The sequence below is a fragment of the Mytilus edulis genome, chromosome 1 (genome assembly GCF_963676685.1).
Source record: "Mytilus edulis chromosome 1, xbMytEdul2.2, whole genome shotgun sequence".
NCBI classification, from domain to species: domain Eukaryota; kingdom Metazoa; phylum Mollusca; class Bivalvia; order Mytilida; family Mytilidae; genus Mytilus; species Mytilus edulis.
In genome coordinates, this window is record NC_092344.1 from 58113410 (window position 1) to 58136491 (window position 23082).

The following is a 23082-nucleotide window of genomic DNA, read 5'->3' on the forward strand; positions in this document are numbered from 1 at the left end:
CTTCTTTCCAAAATACATTAATCAACACGCCTCTGTGTCCTATAAGTACAGTGCATAGTCGCATTTGTCATCCATTCATATGATTATTCAGATTGAGTTATTTTGGGAGAAAAACGAGAAAAAAGGCATCAGGATATTGTCCCGTCATTAGACAAAATTTCAAGTCAGAGTAGACTTCCGGTTTACGTTTTTCTGTATACTTTGAACATACATATTCTACGAATATAGTGTATTTTCAGAATTCTATCTGCTATCATTTTCAAGTTTACTATCCATGGCGGTCACATAGTTTATTGTCGAGCCTGCAACTTTTGTTGCAGAAAGCTCGACATAGGGATAGTGATCCGGCGGCGGCGGTGTTAGCTCACTTCTTAAAAGCTATATATTTTAGAAGGTGGAATACCTGGATGCTTCATATTTTGTATATAGATGCCTCATGTTACGAAGTTTCCGTCAGTCACATGTCCAATGTCCTTAACCTCATTTTCATGGTTCAGTGACCACTTGAAAAAAAAGTTGGTTTACTATATTTGTTGTATGGAATGATTGTAAGGTGTACATGTCTAGCGGGCAGATGTCATCTGACCTTGACCTCATTTTCATTGTTCAGTGGTCAAAGTTAAGTTTTTAAGTTTTGATCTTTTTATCTAATATTATAAGCCAAAGGTCAACTATATTTGGTGTATGGAAATATATTATGATCTATATGTCAGTCCCGCAGGTTTTATTTGACCATGACCTCAATTGCACGGTTCATTGGACAGTGTTAAGTTTTTGTGTTTTGGTCCATTTTTCTTAAACTATAAGTAATAGGTCAACTATATTTGTTGTATGGAAGCATTGTTAGCTGTACATGTCTACCTGGCATGGTTCATCTGAACTTGACCTCATTTTCATGGTTCATTGGTCTTTGTTTAACTATCTTGTTTAATGTTAAGTTTATGTGACAGTTGTAATAACGCTTTATACTTAGGACTATCAACATAATATCAATGATTAGTAAAGAAGGCGAGACATTTCAGTGTGTGCACTCTTGTTAAATAAGGGGTCTGTATACTATATCAATGACCACCATGGATCGATTAGTAAACTTAGAATTGAAAGTAAATACACTTTATTTTTAGGGAAAACGGTAGTATTTAATTTTCCCAGCATTAGGTTGGCCTTTTGTGTACCCAAGGCAGGTGAAGGAAGTCAAATTAGCAGCGCTGTGATTGGATGTAAGGGTACAATATATTTTTTATTTATCTATGAATAACTGCAGTGTGTTTATTTACAATATAAATTTTAAAACCTATTGAAATATTTTCTAGAGAATTATTCGAAAAGACTTGCAAAATTTCATAAATTTGGTGCAAAATGACGGTGGGCATGGATAACATAAACAAGCTTCGTTGGAAGTTGGTCATGATACTATTTGGCTTTAATTTTTAAAACAGAGTAATAAAGTACTAACACAACATATAACTGTTTTATCCAGGTTTTTATCTTAAAAAGTGGTAAATTTAGAAAATGTTAACATTGTCGCCAATGGCAGAATAAATAGTACCGTTTTCCCTATATAGTAATGAATGTTCATAATATACAGATAAGCGCTAAAATTATTCATGTGAACCTTTGATACCTTTTTTGAAATTTTCCAATCATTTAATCTTTTACAGAATTCATTGATTGATTGAATTACAAAAAAAGAAGATGTGGTATGCTTGCCATGTTGAGACAACTCTCCACAAGAGACCAAAATTACACAAAAATTAACAACTATAGGTCACCGTACGGCCTTCAACAACGAGCAAAGCCCATACCGCATACTCAGCTTTAAAAGGCCCCGAAATGACAATGTAAATCAATTCAAACGAGAAAACTAGCAGCCTTATTTATGTACAAAAAATGAACGAAAATCAAGTATGTAACCGATATAAACAAACGACAACCACTGAATTACAGGCTCCTTACTTAAAGTGTCATAATATATACTAAATGTATGTTCATATTGAAATTGATAGAAAACCAAAAATTCGAAATTTTGGAAATAAAGGAGGAGGGATAAAAAAAAAAAACATTTTCCTGTCCCCAATAACCTATGACTTAATATGATACTTTTGCTGACATTCTCCTTTCATTCAATATTTTACAAAATTCTTCCAACGACACTTTACATACTTTATTTAAACTACGCTCTGAATGCCCGCGATTTCGCGGGTGTGTTCTAGTATCATGTAAAATTACAAGGAACTGATTTTTTTTTGTTGTACACATATATCCAACTTTTTAGTAAATCTGATTAAGATTTTTTGAGAGAAAAACCCACATCATTTGGTAAACAGTCGTCTTTCAAGGACAATACTCCCAACTACTAGTAGTTGGTTGTTTTGATGTTTAACATTTCTGTAGATCATGCTGATTATTCCATGCTTTGGAACAGTGTTGTCTATAATAATATTTTGGTTCGCTACCATTAGTCAAAAATCGTTCTTAAAGATTAAAAAAAACTCTATAAGGAACCATCAGATTATCTTGCCCCATCGGATTTTCTGTTAATTACCTAATTTTGTTTTCACAATTGCTTGAGTTTTACCCTCTATCTTTTATCTCTATGACAAATTGGATGATGCGAAATCCTAACATATTAAATTTCCAATTATCTTAGAATAGTATATTCGACAGTTGGATCGAGAACAACTTTCTTGCAATACTTTAAAAAAAAAAGTATTTGCATGGTCATTTCAATCTCTGAGAATAAATTAGTATGACATTAAATTAGACTTCAAACTAAACCAATTTGTCCTTAAAATAAACCATTTCATCGAAAAAATGATTTAATCTTCTTAGGAAAATTGATTACAGCGTAAAACTCGACGTCATTATCTTTTTAAGATGATTATTGCAATTTAAGAACATACTCTAAAGACTTCCTACAGTGACTTGCTTGAAATAGATATGAAAGAATCGTGACACAATAGATTTTGTAAAAAAAATAGATAAAAATTCCTTTTACAGACAATGTTACAATGATTTTCCTTGACTTTAAATATTAGGAAAAGATTGACATCTGTAATCTTGCTAATTGTCTCATATACCCCGTTTGTAAAATTTTGACTGATTGGGAATTTGAATGACGAATGATGCATGTACAACAGGAGATGCATTCCATGTCAACTCATCACCCAGTCTACATTCTGTTGAAGTACATGCGACTTCCTCTGTTTGAGTGTGTTATCTCTATTCGTCCGTACCTCATAGATTTAAATGTACCAGAGTTTGCACATCGTCAAACAACTGTTACTTTGTGACTTTCCTAATTTAAAATGTTCACCTCTATCCATTTCTATTGATATGACGTTTGATACGGTGCTTTTTGTCCGCGATTTGCTTTTTGTCCGCTTTTGCTTTTTGTCCGATTATTTTGCTTTTTGTCCGATACTTTTGCTTTTTGTCCGTTGCTTTTTGTCCGTTTTGCTTTTTGTCCGATAATTTTGCTTTTTGTCCGATACTTTTGCTTTTTGTCCGTTGCTTTTTGTCCGTTTTGCTTTTTGTCCGATAATTTTGCTTTTTGTCCGACACTTTTGCTTTTTGTCCGTTGCTTTTTGTCCGTTTTGCTTTTTAGCTCACCTGGACCATAGGACTAAGTGAGCTTTTCTCATTTTCTCATTATTCGTCGTCGTCATTAATTTTTACAAAAATCTTCTCTTCTGAAACTACTGGCAAAATTAAAGCAAACATGGCCAAAATCATCCTTAGGGTATTTAGTTTCAAAAAAGTATCCGATGACCCCGCCCAATAATTAAGATGGCCGCAATGTCTAAAAGAAGAGCATCGCATAAAATGTAGATTTTGGCTTATATATCTGAAACAAAACCATAGAGACAATCTAACAAGGGATAAGAAAATTTCGCCTCATAAAATAATGTGGACCAGTCAGAACTTTTCATGTGGGACAATATGAGCTCTTAATTTAAAAAAAAGTGGGACAATCGGGAATAAGCCCTACAGACTTGAGCAATTCTAAAATAAACACTGTTGATGTATCTCTTTTAAATTTTCTATTAAAAAGTGTTTTACATTTACGAATGCACTATATTGTATCTGTATCTAAAATATTAAACGCATTTATTTCGTGATAGAAATTAAGTAAATGCTTAAGTAACCATTTACTAGTTTTAGTTTTCTCGTTTGAATTGTTTTACATTGTCTTATCGGGGCCTTTTATAGCTGACTATGCTGTATGGGCTTTCCTCATTGTTGAAGGCCGTACGGTGACCTAATGCTGTTAATGTCTGTGTCATTTTGGTCTTTTGTGGATAGTTGTCTCATTTGCAATAATACCACATCTTCTTTTTTATAAGAATGCCAACTCCTCACACGTACAATTAGTACTTCATTTTCTTTTTTTCACTCATCTAATTATTATATCTATTTTAATTCAATATTGTATCCATATAAATGTATATGAACGCTTACAGATATATAATTATTGCGATATCATATATAAGAGAGAGGCAAAGTGTACCAAAGGATAATCACACTAAAAAGGGTTGAAACAAACCAACAAAGCCGCAGCTGAATGAAAAACAACAAGATACACAACAGTCCACAAAACAAATGGTCCGAGAACACAATTAATTCGTAGTGCATTTCTTTTAGAACATAAATGAAAATTTAAAAAATCCCACCTGCGCTTTCTCAATGAAACTTTTACAGTGTGTTGTACTAATTTTGGGACAAATTATATCAAAATTATAGAAAACTTCATCGCGTCTAACTCAAAATATGGACAATTTTGTGTTTAGGGTGTCTTGAAATCTTTTGACAGCTTCCGAAGTGCTAATTTTTAACCTTTTTCAGCTGGACCAAATCACTACTTTCCTGTAAAATTCTGGACCCAAATTTTTTTACAGTGTAATTTCACCCCCCCCCCCCCCCCCCCCCTACTTACAATGTGAGGCATTAAACAAGGAGAAATAAATTTGGAAGGGGTATAAAAATTATTGGCAAGTAACCCACTGTTATCACTGGGGACTAATAACGAAAATCAAGGGACGACAATTGTGGTCTCGGACGAAATCATTGAAATTTAAAATCTGAGCAACAAGAACCAATGCAACTGTGATGATGTATGGTTAACTGGAAGAGTAAGATAATCCTGCTCCGTCCATTTAGTTTAAAAAGTCATGTATTAAACTCAAACTCTCGAACACGTTGTCTTGGAAGATCTTTATTCCAAGGGGGTCCTTAATAGTTGCTTTTTGATAATCCTATAAGGAGTTTATAATTTAACTCCTTGCGAACACTTTCATAAGGAACGAAAATTCCCATCTGCATCTTTTTGAAAAGATTGCAAATATTGTTTAAATTAAATAGGGTATCCCATTTCAAACCCAGCGTCTCGGAAAATCTCATTTTAGGGCACTAGACAATGATTAAATGTAGTAATTCGATAATAATACATGGATTTCTCGCGAAAACATCGTTAAGGCGAAATTTAAAGTTTGTCTTGGCTGATTGAAGAAATTTCACAATAAAAACTGAAACGCAAAAACGCATAAAGATGTTTATTCAGGACAATAACTTATATAAAACAACAGCAGAAATACATATAATGTATCACCAATGGAGGTTGTAAAATACTGTAGGTGATACTTAAACGTAATGTTCTATTTATTTTTTTTGTCGTTAAGGGGACTGGAGGGTATTAATCCATTATTTTTTAAATATACATGTAGGATTTTGCTTGTTTTTCTATAGATGAACTTTTATCATATACTAAATAGAAAAATCAAATAAAAACATGGGGTTATCGTTCACTTAAGCTCACAATCTGCCCTCGAAAGAAGCAACCATTTTTGTTAAGGTACTTTTTTTTAAGTTGAACTAATAGGAGAAATAGAGAGATATATATATCGAAATAAAAAAAGAACTAAATTACAGAAATCGATTTAATTTTACAACTGTTTAGTGTACGTAAAGCATATTTGAAAAATATCTATAGGTCACCGATGAGTTGAAAAAGACATTTTAATTCTAATGCCAAAACAAAATGTCATTATTGCACTAAAGGGAGACAATTTGGAGCTTTTACAGTGATATAAACATTTGAAAAATAAATCTGAGGCCAAAATCATTCGATTTTTTGGGTTGATTTTTGAGCCAATTCATAAAGTTATAACTAATAGTGTAATAAATAAAATTTGTAATGAAAACAAAAATGATAAAATTTTTGCTGAAATTACCCTCGAGCCTCCGAAAGAGCAAGTATGGCACAAAAAAAAAGGAATCATCCTTTAACGGAAACAACTCTTGAAATCATCGGCTATTCGTCGATGACTAAAGGCTATTTATTTCTGAAATCTAAATTTTGTTTTGCTGTTCTGAGTGTTCAAGATGTTACATGCAGCTAAAATATTGGTAAAACATTTGAAAAAATACTGATCTGTATAAAATTTACACAAAAGTAAACGAATGAAAGCCACTGGAATGCAGTCCAGGACTCGGATAAATAAGCACATTTAAACAAGAGTGCACACACTGAAATGTCTCGCCTACTTTACTCATCATTAATATTATGTTGATAGCCCTAAGTATAAAGATTTATTACAACTGCCACATAAACTTAACATTAACCAAGATAGCTAAACAAAGACCAAATGAATTATGAAAATGAGGTTAAGGTCAGACGAACCATACCAGGCAGACATGAACAGCTAACAATTCTTCGATACAACAAATATACTTGACCTATTACTTATAGTTTAAGAAAAACAGACCAAAACACAACAACTTAACACAGTGCAATGAACCGTGAAATTGAGGTCATGGTCAAATTAAACCTGGGAGACTTATATATAGATCATAAGATATTTTCATGCACCAAATATAATGACCTTTGGCATATAATATTAGATAAAAAGACCAAAACTCAAAAACTGAACTTTGACCACTGAACCATGAAAATGAGGTCAAGGTCAGATGATATCTTCCCGCTAGACATGTACACCTTACAATCATTCCATACAACAAATATTGTAGACTCATTGCATAAAGTATGAGAAAAACAGACCAAGACAGAAAAATTTAACTATAACCACTGAACCGTGAAAATGAGGTCAAGGTCAGATGACACCTGCCAGTTGAACATGTACACCTTACAGTCCTTCCATACACCGAATATACTAGCCCTGTTGCTTATAGTATCTGAGATGTGGACTTGACCACCAAAACTTATTCTAACCTTTGTTCACTGATCCACGAAATGAAGTCGAGGTCAAGGGAAAACTGTCTGACGGGCATGAGTACCTTGCAAGGTACGCACATACCAAATATAGTTATCCTATTACTTATAATAAGAGAGAATTCAACATTACAAAAATTCTGAACTTTTTTTTCAAGTGATCACTGAACCATGAAAATGAGGTCAAGGACATTGGACATGTGACTGACAGAAACTTCGTAACATGAGGCATCTATATACAGAGTATGAAGCATCCAATTCTTCCACCTTCTAAAATATTAAGCTTTTCAGAAGTTAACTTACGCCGCCGCCGCCGCCGCCGGATCACTATTCATATGTCGAGCTTTCTGCAACAAAAGTTACAGGCTCGACTAAAATGACAGGTTATATGAACTGAGTGGCAATAAAAGCACAAGTCTAACACTTGCTTTTTAAAAAATTAAAATCTTTATTTAAAATGGTCATCTTTAAACAAACAAAAATTGAATATGAAAATTTACAATTCCAACAATAGATCGATATTAAACAGAAATGTTTCATTATCATTTTTCGGCTACAATTGTATATGAACCATCCAAATGTCAAAACATCAACATAGAGTGTTTACAAAGAATGTTTCTGTTATGTTGTGCAACTAAATCTCTACAGCAAATGGTAGTGACAACACTAGATGTTAATTAGGATCCAGCGAAAAGCCAGGCTTTTGTCCACGAAGGTAGCAAATTGTCGGTGTGACTATCGCTGACGGCTTTTGGTAACACACGATATGGTTGTTGGTCATGTTGTTATCACCAAGGGAAGGTCATCGTGCTCTTAATTTCCACACAAACTGATATAGCTCCAAAGGTTTAACAATGAACACCAATGGACACTCATGTCAATTGGAAGGCCACGCGGAATCAATATCGGAGATGTTAAAGACAAATGCATCGGTCATGCTGGGCTTTTGTTGCTTAATGTCTAAATGGACATGGCCTATAATTAAAAGATCCTTTTGTGGAATTTGTGGATTATTTGGTCAACTGTATACAGTCTACAAGCAATTGCATCCTGGGAAAAGCCTCATTAGATAAACCCCAATTTGTTTGTAATTGGTTGTCAGAAAGACCTGGCATATAGTCTTATATTTATTGAACTTACTTACTTACAATAAGGGATAAGCCAGCGAGTAAGTCAGCAAAGGGTTAGGGAAGTACCTTGGTATATAAAAAAGTCGAAATAAACAATTGCCGGCTGGCCAAGAGATTCTCCACGTGGGGTATGATGCCAGAGGTAGAAGTAGGCATTGCCTTAAAAAAGGCACAGATCACTTAGGCCCAAGACCCGTACGAGTTTGACAACAATGAATTAAAAGGGTAAGGTGGTACCTCTGTTTGCAACGAAGTCGAAATACACTTTAATAATTGCCGGCTGGCCAAACTAAAAGATTCTCCACGTAGGCCATTTTACCAGAGATAGAGGAGGGCATTGCCATACAAATTTCTTATAGCACTTATGCCCTAGACCCGTACGAGTTTGACAATAATGAATCAAAAGGGGGAGATGGTACCTCTGTTTACAACAAAGTCGAAATAAAGTATTGCCGGCTGGCCAAACTAAGAGGTTCTCCACGTAGGCTATTTTACCAGAGATAGAGATGGTAATTGCCTTTAAAATGGCATATAACACTAATTCCAAAGACCTGTACGATTTTGCCTGCAAGGGGTTAAAAATAAAAGGTGTTACCTTTGTTTACAACGAAGTCGAAATAAACCTCTACCTCTGGTATAATGATCCACGTAGAGAATCCCGGAGTTTGGCCTACCGGCTACAGTTATTTTGACTTAAATGTGAACAGAGGTACCACCTCCTCATTTTAGCTCTTTACTGACAAACTCGTACAGGTATATGCCATATAAGTGCTATAGACTATTTTAAAGGCAATGACCACCTATACCTCTGGTAGCATGGCCCATGTGGTGAATCTCGTAGTTTGAACAGCCGGCAATATTTCATAACGACTTTGCGATATACTAGAATACCCTCCTTTCCTTTTGCTGGCATAAGTGCTATAAACCATTTTAAAGGCAAGGCCCACCTCTAACTCTGGTATCATGATAAACGTGGATCATCTTTTATTTTTGGCCATCCGGCAATACTTTATTTCGACTTTGTTATATACCAGGGTACCCTCCTTACCCTTTGCTGACAAACTCGTACAGATCAATGGAATAAGAAGTATGGGCCATTTTAGATGCAATGTCCACCACTACCTTTGTTATAATGGCCTATGTGGAGAATTTCTTTGTTTGGCCAGCCGGCAATAATTCATTTCGACTTCGTTGTAAACATAGATACCACCTCCCCCTTTTAATACTTTGCTGAAGCACTGGTACGGGTCTACGGCATAAGTGGCCATTTTTGAGGCTAAGGCCACTTCTACCTCTGGTATCATGGCCCATGTGGAGAATCTCTTCGTTTAGGCAGCCAGCAATAGTTTATTTCGACTTTGTGATATACTTAGGTACCCCCTTTACCCTTTGCTGATTAACTTACACGGGTCTGGGACATACGTGTTATGGCTATGTTAGAGGTAATGCCTTCCTCATCCTCTGATATAATACCCCGCGTATAGAATCTCTTAGTTAGGCCAGTCGGCTTAATTTATATTTTTGTTGTAAAAAGAGGCATCGCATCCCCCCTTTAACCTTTTGCTGACAAACTCGTACAGGTCTAGGGCGTTAGTTTTATCAGCCATTTAAAAGGCAATGCACACATTTAACCTAGGATTAATGGCCAACTTCGAGAATCTCGTACTTAAGCAAGCCGGCAATAATTTATTTCGACTTCTTTGTAAACAGAGGTTCCAACTCCCTTTTAAACCCTTTGATGATACCGCGTACTTCTCTAGGGAATAAGTGATTTAGGCCATTTTAGAGGCAATGACAACCTCTACCTCTGGTATCATGGCCCACGCGGAGAATCTCTTAGCCATCCAGCAATAGTTTAGTTCGACTTTATTATATACTAGGGTACCAACCTTACACTTTGCTGACTAACTCGTACGGGTCTAGGTCATACGTGCTCATGGTCATTTTATAGAGGCAATCCCTTCCTCTACCTCTCATATTATGGCCCGCGTGGATAATTACTTAGTTTAGCCAGCGGGCAACAGTTTATTTCAAGTTCGTTATATACCGGGCTAATTCATCCCCCTTTTAACTCATTGTTGACAAACTCGTTCGGGTCTATAGCATAAGTGCTATGAGCCATTTTTAAGAGAATGACTACTCCAACATCTAGTATAAGGGCGCACCTAAAAATGTCTTAGTTTGGGCAGCCGTCACTATTTTTGGTGGACTGTGTGATATACTAGAGTATTCTCCTTACCCTCTTCTGACCAACTCGTACGGGTCGAGGATATAAGTGCCATGGCCCATGAACCATTTAAGAGGCACTGCCTACCTATACCTCTGGTATAATGGCCAACGTGGAGAATCTCTTAGTTTGAAAAGCTGGCAATAATGAGGTTTATTTTTACTTCGTGATATACCGGCGAAACTCATGCCCCTTTTAATTCGTTGCTGATAAACTCGTGTAGATCCAGGACATAAGTGCTATAAGCTATTTATAAGGGTTTGACTACCTCTTCTTCTGGTATAATGGCCTACCTGGAGTATGTCTTAGTTTAGCCAGCTTTCAATAGTTGTTTTTTAGACTTAGGGATATACAAGAGTATTCCCCTTGCCCTCTGTTGACCAACACCTACGGGTCTAGGATATCAGTGCTTCGAGCCATTTTAGAGGTAATGCGATATATTGTAAAAGACATGGAATTTCATGTACAAATCATTTATAATGTGAGTATGGTCTGTATTTAACTCCTAAAAGGACATGGTATTTTGAAGTTCAAAATGAAACCTGCCAAAAATATACACATTTTATATCGGACATAAAGCAAAATTATCGGACAAAAAGCAAAACGGACAAAAAGCAACGGACAAAAAGCAAAAGTTTCGGACAAAAAGCAAAATAATCGGACAAAAGGCAAAACGGACTAAAAGTAACGGACAAAAAGCAAAAGTTTCGGACAAAAAGCAAAATAATCGGACAAAAGGCAAAACGGACAAAAAGCAACGGACAAAAAGCAAAAGTTTCGGACAAAAAGCAAAATTATCGGACAAAAAGCAAAAGCGGACAAAAAGCGAATTGCGGACAAAAAGCACCGTATCAGACGTTGAATTGATGTGTCCATTGAAAATTGATAAATGTTTTTAAAACTAGTTCTTTTCGATTAATGCTTTATCAAAATAATGATGTTATACATCTCTAATCCATGAACGTGACAAATATTATTTTAAGATTAACGTGATGGACGTGTGGAGTAGGACCTGCGGACTCTTTTTTCGTAGTGATTCTTATTTTGTTTCTTTAACTTTTTGTGTATTATTTCGTGTATTGTCATGTTTTTTTACTATACGCCAGTGCTTTGTCCGATTCTTTTTTTAAGTTGGGGTAGGAGTGGCATCGGTTGCAGCTGAGGCATCTTCTATCTTCATGTTATAACTGTTGCTAGAAATAAGAAGATGTGGTACGAGTGCAAATGTGACAACTCTCCAACTCTGTTTACATTTTATCAGTGTGAAAATTGATTAAAAATACATTTTGTAGATCATGATCATATTACTGTTAATTGTTCAATGCTTCGGATACAAGCAGCTTCTGATCTCATATTGATACTTTAACAAAGGTACAATCAATAATAAAAGACAGACATTGTTCTTGTGGAATGATTACGCTTGAGAAATTTATCGTCCCTTGCGTTTAATATAGAGCTTTGATTAAATACTGTTCTGTTCTTACAATCAATGATCTCTGATAATTGGAAAGCTAAGCATGATTTATAATTGTGCAAACAAATCTATTGCATTTTATACAACGATTGGCATATTGTCTTAAAGAGCAGCACTTTGTTTTATTGAACCGATTAACTATCAACGTGCCTTATAGTTCTTTCATTTAACGGATATTGAAAAATTCACCAGACAAAAGTATGGCAGAGAGTTCTGATAAAACCAAAACCGGTAAAACTGTAGTTATCGGCATTGATGGAAGCGAAAATTCACTGTTTGCAATTGAATGTAAGTGATTTTTATCTTTTATATATTACAAATGATATTGTCAAGTATTGACATTACTATATTTTCAATCAAAACGCTGTCATATTTGACAATTAACTAATTATGTTGGCGTTTAAAAGTATTATGTATACTCCTTTAAATTATATGAAAAACATTTTTGCTTATGCATATATGTAGTCACATAAATATCAAAGGAGTAGGTCCAGTAAGACCCCTTTTTGGCCCCAAAATATAGCAGTTTTACAAAATTGTTAAAATGTAAACTTTTAGTTATTTATTGGATAGTAGAATGGTTCTGCTACATAAATATGGGCTGTTTTTGACAATACAATGCACATATATTGGGTACTAGCACCATTAAGTCATGCTAAATTACTGAAATCTTTACAATTCCAGCATTTTCGTTAAATTTTAGACGGTTTCCGTGTAAAACGAAAGTGGCCGCATTCGTGTTCATCCAAAATATTGAAATGGAAGTTGTATTTGATGATAATACATAACATATATAAAGATTGAGGGTGAACACGGATGCGGCCACTTTCGTTTTTGACAAAAACCATCTGAAAAGTGACATTTTTTCGCATATTTGGTAGATTTTTCATATTTGAGCTTGAATCGGATTGTTTTTAATGATTAAATAAGTTAAAAACTTTCACATAAATTAATTGAATCCTATGAAATAGACACTTAAGTGTTTAAAAAGTGGTCAAAATCTTTCGTCAGATGAAACTGAAATTTGAGGCCAAAATCGGTTCTTACCGGACCTACTCCAAATTTGCAGACTGGGTATTAGTTACAAACGATCGCGGTATCACCTTCGTCAATGAACAAAACCAATATCGCAGTCAACTATAAAAGACCCTGACTTGACAAAAAATGTTAAACAATTCAAAATGTAAACAGCAAAGACCTGAATTATAACAAGACAATAAACGAAAAATAAACATTAAATATGACGCTTACAACAAATGTATTTATAAGCATACATTGCATGGTCTGCCTGGTTACAGAATAACGAGTCAAGGTATGGGGAAATGTAATAATACAACTACCTGTAGGCATACACGTTTAAATCCGAAGCTAACAAGTTAATTTGTTATGCATATCAAGATCACCAATAAAACTCAATTAACATATATAAGCTTCCTCACAATGCTCACTGTGAAGTGTTCATGTACACGATGTTTATATTCGTAATACGTTATGGTTCCTGCTAAACATTATCATAGTTTCATTATTATCTTTTAAATGTTTGCAGACATCTGGCATAATTCATATTTTATCCCCTTGTTAGATAAACAGCACCTGCTGTGTAATAATTCGTATGATTATATAATTATTTATATTCTATGTTTTAATTGATAAGTATTAAATGAATGAAATGTGTTGACCCTATAAACAACATTCTCTTCCCGTTAAGCAAATTTATAGGCATCAAAGAAAACGTTATATGTTTTTTTCCTCACTAATTGCAGTTTTGACATTTATAAACATGTTGAACTTATATGTTATCTTTAGTATTTTGCACATGTAAAAATATAATCGATCCAATTTACAGTGCACATGAGGCGAAGTGCGTCAAAATTACCTCTGACATATTACAGTTCATTGGAACAATGTAAATAAACAAATGTAATAAGAAAACGCAAAACATTCCCCCATAAGAATTCAGTAAGAACGGATATAACAATTTGAAAAGTTCATTAAATCACAACCTAATCACATTTATTCTCCTGTATTGTTTATCTCTGTATTCTATGATACTCCTGACTGTCGCGTACCTAGAGAGGAAGCATCAATTGTTAGTTATAGTAGTAAACTGTTATTTGTTTCAGTTTATACCAGAACCTCCCGGATACTGAGCGAGGTTTGTCTGGACAAAAAACTTCACAATCTTCCGCATTATACTAGTATACGAAAACGTTAATGTAACATTATTCAAACGGCAATTTCGTTTTAAGACATTGAGGAAGAACACTATGCAAATGGTAATTTAATAGTCTTTGAACGACCTTTAATGAAATTGAGTATAATATAAAAGAAACAAATACCATTGAAAAGAATTCAGAATTTCCAAAGTTAAACGTTTTTTTAAGGTTATGTAACTTTATAAATCTTTCGCTAGATAATCATTTTTTTTATATGAGGCTGCTGTATAATATTTGTACAAAACAGCCAGAAATAGATGATTATCAACAATTAAAAAAATAATTTATCCAATTGATAATTGTTTAAAAATCTTTTAAGATAAGTAGTTATGTTTTGCACACCAATTTTCTTATCTGTAGGAGTAACACATAACTTTACAATTTAAGAAAGAAAAAACGTTTTCGTCTTATTTAGATATAGGAAGATGTGGTGTGCGTGCCAATGAGACAACTCTCAATCCAAATAACATTTTATAAAAGTAAACCAATATAGGTCAATGTACGGCCTTCAACGCAGAGCCTTGGCTCACACAAAACAACAAGCTATAAAGGGCCCCAAAATAACTAGTGTAAAACCATTCAAACTGGACAACCAACGGTCTAATGTGTTTGATTTATAACTCTCTTGAAACATTTTGGAATGAATTTCTAGTTTTCTGGAATAAACTAGAAATTCATGATTGTAATAAGAATTAGATCGACATAAATACATATACATAAAAGTAATATTTACTAGGTACGAGAAAAACCTCCAAACTGATGTTAAATGAAAATGTTACAATCCAAAAGTTATGCCTGACGCTATATATGGGGTACTATTTTTGAAATTTTTACCTAATATTTCTGTTTGTTTTGTTCACTCATCATTGTCGATATAATGTATTTTTTTCGACTGTCATACAAGTGAGAGGTTAATCTAGTTTTAAAACCAATTTTAATTCACAATTTTCTACATAAGAAAATGCCGGAATATGACAGTTGTTGTCAATTCGTTTGATATGTTTGAGTTTTTGATTTTGCCATTTGATTCGGGACTTTTCGTTTTGAATTTTCATCGGAGTTGAGTATTTGTGTGATTTTATTTTTTACATTCGTTTAAAAAATAAACTCAGAACCTGATCCAAGTCCTTTAGCCACACATTCCTTAAACAGTGGCAGTCAACACATTTCAGATCTAAACATAGGTGTCATGTGTACTATTATTTGTCTGTTTGTCCTTTTCATTTTTAGCCATGGCGTTGTCAGTTTATTTTCGATCGATGAGTTTGACTGTCCCTCTGGTATCTTTCGTCCCTCTCTTGAAGTAACTAACCATATTCAATACAACAAAGTGTTGCTTACTACTTTTTAGACTAGCATATTGGTTGATTCATAATATTCCTTAGTATGCATAGACTATTCGTTACTTGATTTAAATAAAATAACCACAAACTAACAAGTAGATATTTTACAAGAATATTCCCGAACACCTAACCCCTTCAATCAACTATATGTGATTGCACTCAAATAAGAAAACAGATTTTTTTCATAACAAACCTATTACTCATTCAACAATCGACAAACTAATAGTTCGAATTACAGACATTATTGAAAAACGGATGATACTGAAACCTTGACTATTTGTTGAGCATTATCATTAAAAAAACCTCAAGCAACCTGAATTACATTTCGACATTTAACATAACATGCATGTTGGTCTTCGAAAAATAATGAGTTAAATGATGTAATCTGGGGTGTACACACTTTCACACTGATGTACAATTCCGTACACCCCTGATTGCACCAAGATAACGAATTAAACAAGCGTCCCGTTACCTATTTTTACACCGAGCAATACGTTCGAAAAATTGTTACGAGGAACTTCTACTACACATTTTTCACAACACCGATGTCCCTGTGCATTGTCAAATGTAACCCTTTATAAAATGTCTTAGAATTTTGGAGAATTGTATATTTTTTATTTGAAAATAAAACATTTTTGTGTGAATTTTTGCCTAATTGTTTTTTTTCTTTCAATCTTATGCTAAAAAAATGTTCTTACTTGTCAAAATATTATATATTTTTTCCCCCAGTTTTGTTTTAATTTTTAATCTGGCAAAAAATAAATAAAAATAATAACGAAATATGTGAAATTTTTGCAAAATTTTATCCACGAGTGAACTGGTTTATTTACAGCAATCAGATTGCAAGATTTTGTGTCATCAGAAATAAAATTATCAATATAGTAATTGAAGACCTTTAAATATCATTCTTATGCATATGAAGCACAAAAAGACGATTGCTTAGATGCAAAAAATTAAAAGCTACAAGTTTGCTTATCAGTTCTGATTGACATAGATATGCTAGTTGTCCAATATGTCCCTCTTCAATTTAGATTAATTTGTCGAACGGTGTTGTATATTAATCTTTAAATGTACAGTGATTGAGATGGTAAAAGTTGTAGAGTTAGATAAAAATCTTTATATAAATATATATCAGTCCTGTCAAAAATTCGTCTTTTATATCAAAAAGTATGTAAGGGTGACTATCCATATAGAAAAGTTTTCTAATCAAGATTGTGAATAGGACATTATAATAAATTTAATAACACATAGCTAATAGAGTTATAGAGTAGATTGGTACCCCTCGAAAAAGTATTGTCAACCTTGGATTCGACGCGGTTGACAATTTGTTCTCGCGGTACCAATTTACTCTATCACCCTCTCAGCTATGTGTTATTTATATAATGTTATACAATATGGACTATTTTTTTCCAAGAACACACGCGTTCAATCCAATAGAAACAGATTGAGTATTTAAGAGTATCAAGATAAACAATGATACTCAATCATCATATGTCAGCTTTCTCACTGTGAAGTCTACATAGTTACACGAAATATGCACGAGTTTATTTGTTATTCTCTATGTTTGATAATAAACATTATAAACGTTTCATTTGTTTGCAGACATTTGATAAAGTTCATATTTTCTCTGCTGCTAGATAAACAGCATCTGTTGTTATGAATTCGTACGATTATGTAATTATCTAGGAATTATAGTAATATTACGTGTTTAAATTGGTAAATGCATATATTTGTTTAGCATTTTACCTTACTTAAATATGTTGTTCTAAATTATCAAGATACACTACATCTTAAGCGTTCGAAACATTAAAGAAAACAAGTTTTACTTTTGGCAACACTGATTTAACAAATTATATTTTACTTTTAAAATTTAGAAAGATCTTGAACATATTGAGACTGGTTTATATGTAATCTTACAAATATTGTAAATGAAACCAAATAGTCGATATCAATAACAGCGCAACTGAGGCAAAGGACCCATAATGATGCCTGGCATTATTTAAAATCAAAGTTTTGTTAGAACAATGCTATAAAAAAGAAAAACAAAACTAAATTCCCTGATATCCTATAAAAACGGAAGTGACATTCCTCGTTGTTGCATTTAATTTATGATTATGAGCTGTGTCACATGAGACTAATCAAATGCGATTGAAACTATAGTCGTTAATGTATCATATATATGTCAAATCTATCCTTCAGCATTATTAACGAGAACGTTATTGTATCAAAATTTAAGCTGTCATTTCGTAGAAAGACACCGAATGAAGACCGAAATGTAAAGTCTAGCTTTACACTACTATTGCTGTCTTTTGTTAGAAAAGTATGAAAAACAACTACAATTTTAAAGTATCGTGAATTTCTAAACGTTTCTTGTAAGTTATTATGCACTAGATAAAGTCGTTTTGTTTCATGAAACTGCTGTATACGTTGTTTACAAAATATCCAGAAATAGTTGATTATTAACATTTCGAAAAGATCTGTAACTGACGCTTTCTCATTGTTCAAACAACCTTTTAGATAAATGTTTATATTTTGTACATTACTTTTTACACCTGGAGTAAAACATAATTCATTATAGATACCAGGCTAAAGCTTGTGTACGTCAGACGCGCGTTTGCGACGTATGCAACATGTTGAGCAGGATCTTCCTACCCTTCCGGAGAACCCGGGATCACCCCCAGTTTTTGATTGGGTTCGTGTTGGTTAGTCTTTAGTTTTCTATGTTCTGTCTTGTGTGCTATTATTTGTCTGTCTGACTTTTGAATGTTTAGCCATGGCGTTGTCAGTTTATTTTAGATGAATGAGTTTGACTGTCCCTATGATATCTTTCGCCCCTCTTTTGTCTATAAAAGACTAATCAATGAAACTCGAATAACAAAAGAAGAGATGGCCAAAGAACGTACAAAGTTATAGAGCATTGAAGATACAAAAATTTGGAAGCTTTTGTTAATAATTACGTATTTTGAAAAAAACACTATAAACGACGAAGAAGTTGAACAAAGCGTTAATTGTTACCCCCTTGCTTCTCTCTTTTTTTTTAAACACTACTGTCTTGAAAGAAAATGGTATGCATTTCTAGGTTTTTGCATAAGGTTAACTAGATATTTATAATTACTAAAAGTATACGATTAATATAGGTATACATGGAATTTGAATTGACTGGATAAGAGAAAGGCCAAATTTACTTGATTTGAATAAATTCGCCGAGCACACATGCTAAAACTGATCCGGACAACACACATTTTTTTTTATCTTAATCATATTTTTTTTTATAGAAGTTATCCAAATAATAAAAAAAACCAATGCCTGTTCTAAAATACAAGCAACGTCATTAGCAGGTCAAAATAGCAAAACATTAAAATAAACAAGACAGACAAATGCGGACCAATATTTAGACATAACAGGTATTTGGTTACATTGTTTATTATTACAGAGAATAGAAAACGCCAAGAAGAACCGTTGACGAAGAAGCGTTACCTGCTATGTTTGAACCTAGTAATTGCTTGATTCTTTAAATTCTAGGATCAAAATGTTTGTAATTGAAAGTCAATAGAATAACCACCATACAAGCAGAAATCTTACAATACTGTTCGTCAACACCTAATTCCTTCAATCAACTATACATGTATGTAATTACACTGAAATAGGAAAATATTAACTTTTACAAAAAAAACCAATGACTTTTTTTTTGCATTCGATTAAGTACCAGTTCGATTTTAATCAGTGCTTGTTTTGAATTACATACATTATTGAAGACGGATGTTTTTCTGTTATCCAAAAGAAACCTTAATGAGCTTGAATGTTAGCTCAGATACCAAGGTCATTCGCCTTAATAGTTTGATCATGTCCAAGGAATGATATATACGTTAATCACTAGCAACGTCTACCATGGTTTTATTCAGATTTCAGAGAGGCGGCCAAACAATAAAATCAAATAGTTGTAATATACGATACATTTAAAATTGGGGCTTTCAAAATTTTGAACCTTAAACGATCTTTGAATAAAATTGCACAAATCAATGATAAATAATCTATTAATATAACAAGTCTACTAATAAATCACAATAAGATAGACCCTTTCATGTGTAAGAAGTTTTGTAATAGTTGTTTTATATTTAGACATGTATTCAATTAAATTGTAAGCATGTCTTAAAGAATAACAATCAGAGGAAATGTAATACATTATGTTCGAATTCCATCCAAAGAAAGTGTACGTTCATTACTTAGTTAAGGAACTATTCGTCAGTTTGGCTTATCCTTGAATTTTGCTGAAAATTTACCATATTCAAATACAATTGATTAGATCTTACATATATTATAAGAAGATTTGTTTTACACTGTATGACTACGGATGTCAAATTTAATCATTATAGAATTCCATTGTGAACAACGCAAGATACTGTCATGGTCGTTTCGAAGGCGACCTTGAATGTCTCTACTTTCATTTAAGAATATATGTAATTATGTTCCTTACACGACTGATGTTTTTCTTATCAAAGGTGTATAGATTCTACAATCTCCTATAACGTATTAGTAAATTAAGATAGATATAATGATTGAAATATATCGATCTTCCTCCATTAATCGACAGGTACTATATAAATTGTTATTAATGGTACCATATCCATCATCTTACATTAATTAAAGTAGTATTGGTGTCTATCACACTGGCACTTGTCTCAGAATTGTTTTTATCCAATATACATTACTATCACACGTATTATATTAAGGTATATAGATGGAAAAAATTGAGACAAGTGCCTTGGGTCTTTCACTATTCTGGATTGTAAATAACCCCAGGTCCAGATTTTCAATCGAATAGGCAAAATTTGTTGAGGAATGCAGATACCTGATGTGAATTTCATTTTAAGCAGCATTTTCAAAAAACTCTTGTTTTTTTTGTTTGTTTTTTTTTACAATTCTATCATTTAGTTTATCTTCTAATATAATGATGTTTTTCCTGTATATTTCATATACAATGTGTCATTTTGTCACAACCTGTAGCTTGGGAAGATGCTCGGTGACATATAACTTTTACTATATTTTTAAAACATATCACAATATATACTACGATTTGGTTTTATAACAAAATATAGCGCCTTGTATGTTTCAGTAATGACATAACTATATAATGAAAATAAATCATGATATTTCCCTTGTGTATATATTTTATCATATATTAAGTAGTAAATACTATTACAGTAGTTTTGAATATTTGATAAATAGCCTGCTGTTTAATCCATATCGCGCATCGTTGATGCGCACCCTTTATCACAGGTGTGCCCTTTATCATACCCTTTGTCACACCCTTTATCACACCCCTACTCATTTTTCTTCTTCATTTTTACATTAAGTCCGTTTTAATTAATGCAAGCTTGTCAAGGAGTATTTTCCTCAAAATGGGTCCTAAATGAACGTTACGGTCATTTGGGCCTGACGCAATTTATTGAATGACATCATTGTTTGGCATATGATGTCACAAACGTCGAGTTTTCATATTCGCAATGCAACTATAAAAAAGAATTCATTGAAATGCCATACAAAACACACAAAAATACAAGAAACAAAATATTTTCAAAACAACAGCAAGCAAATTGAAAGGTAACCAGGTGCTTCGGATGAGTTATTGAACAGACAGTTCATTTAAAGCTTTTAAAACAAGACAACAGTAGAACTGAAGGTAACCAATGTGCTAATGATCAAAAAGCAGTTCATATATACTCTCCTGTTAAAATATATGATAACGCGTATAAAACATGGCAAAATCCGTATCACGTGCCGAATCACCCTCGACCAATATCATCCCTTGGACCTAAAGGACCTCGGTATGATATTGGTATCTCGGGATACTGCATATGATACGGATTTTGCCATGTATTATTCTCTATGTATTGTATTGTTGATAGGCCCAAACCCCTCAGGATATGAATGATTATCATTAATAAATTAATCAAATATTTTCAAATCCAAATCTCATTCACCTAACAGCGCACGTACAGTTCTTCTTCATACTTAATATAACAATACGTATTGTTTGAGAATAAAAAAGAAAAGAAATGTTCAAAATACAAATTATGTACATTCGTTTAGCGATAACATAAAAAAGTCGTATGTGTTAAAGTACCTCTCCACGAGATAAAAACTGTTTTATAAATCAGTTTAAACGAGAAAAAAAAACATTCTTATCAGAATGGAGACTGATTTGGCATAAAAACCCATATTGATATTAATTTACTATTAATGTACATCACTGATAACAAATCTCTGACTGTCTAGTTCGCACGTCAGGCTCCCATATCTTTTTTATATTACATAAAATTGACCCATGTTCCATTATGTCATGTAGAATCGAGCACAATAGAAATTTAACATCGGCCAGCAAAATGTTAAGGCATTAAAACATTATAAATAATTACAAATTATAGAATTGATTTAGAACGAAATGTAACACATTGCTTGTTTTGGCAATGACATAACTATTTGATTAAGTGCGACTCGTGATATTTCCCTTGTGTATAATTTGCAATTTGTAATATTGGATGACAACGCATTCAGTCTCTTCTATTCTATGAATCATTATGATATTTGTTGTTATTTTAGAATAATAGTATAATATAATGGACATGCATATAAAACAAACAGTTTATACAATATAATACTAGCTTTCATAGGTGAACAACGAGGAGAGAAAGTAAAAAGAGAAAAAGAAAGTTTGAAAAGTCGTATAATTATGTGACGATGACTTTTGAATTGATTACAACGATTACGTACCGCGTCAGTAATAATAACGCTCTATCAAGGCATAAGAAATCTGTTTGACCTTTTTATGAAATTTTGAACATGATTGAAAATTTGAATAATTTCTTCGTTCGAATGTTCCAAGTGTCAGATAGCCAGTTAAGGTTATGGAATAAGTTTTTTTTTACATAATGTGTAATTTGGGCAAACGAAGAGGTACTGGTAGACATCCTCAATATCGGACCCACAATGGCAAGCAGGATCATCAATAGTATTAGCTCTAAATAGGTTATTGTTTAAGACTGAAGCGGAACATCGCAATTGCGTTAAGATAATATTTCATTTCCTTGGGGCGTACAAATAAAACGTTTCAATTTTACATAATAGACTATCGTTTTTTAAGTCTTCCTTAAATTTAGAAATACAGTCGAAACTGCGAATTTTTGGATCAAGTTTATTCCATTCACGTATGGTAGAGGGAATAAACGATTCAATAGTAAGGGAAAGTCTACAAAATGGAACAATAATATCATGACCATTTCGCAACGGGTAGTTGGTTGTACTTTGTACACAAGGAGGTACAAGATTACATAGATTTTCTGGTGCATGCTTTTGGTTCATGTTATAAAACATCTGTAATTTTCTTCTCCTTCTTCTTTCAAAAAGAGATTCCCAGCCAACCTCAAAATATAAAGTTTCAGTTTTTGTAAATATTGGTAGACCTGT

At 33.1% G+C, this 23082-nt stretch overlaps 1 protein-coding gene and 1 long non-coding RNA gene across 2 annotated transcripts in view; both read left to right on the forward strand.

Moving 5' to 3' along the window:
• Positions 1–23082, forward strand: part of LOC139485827 (uncharacterized) — a 971519-nt gene that overhangs the window by 708575 nt on the left and 239862 nt on the right. The gene's annotated exons all lie outside the window — the stretch shown is intronic.
• LOC139485679 (universal stress protein in QAH/OAS sulfhydrylase 3'region-like) overlaps positions 12120–23082 on the forward strand; it is a 33775-nt gene continuing 22812 nt past the window's right edge. Inside the window, exon 1 of the mRNA XM_071270319.1 lies at positions 12120–12347. Coding sequence (XP_071126420.1) covers positions 12260–12347 — 88 coding nt within the window. The 5' untranslated portion in view covers positions 12120–12259. The remainder of the gene's footprint in view (positions 12348–23082) is intronic.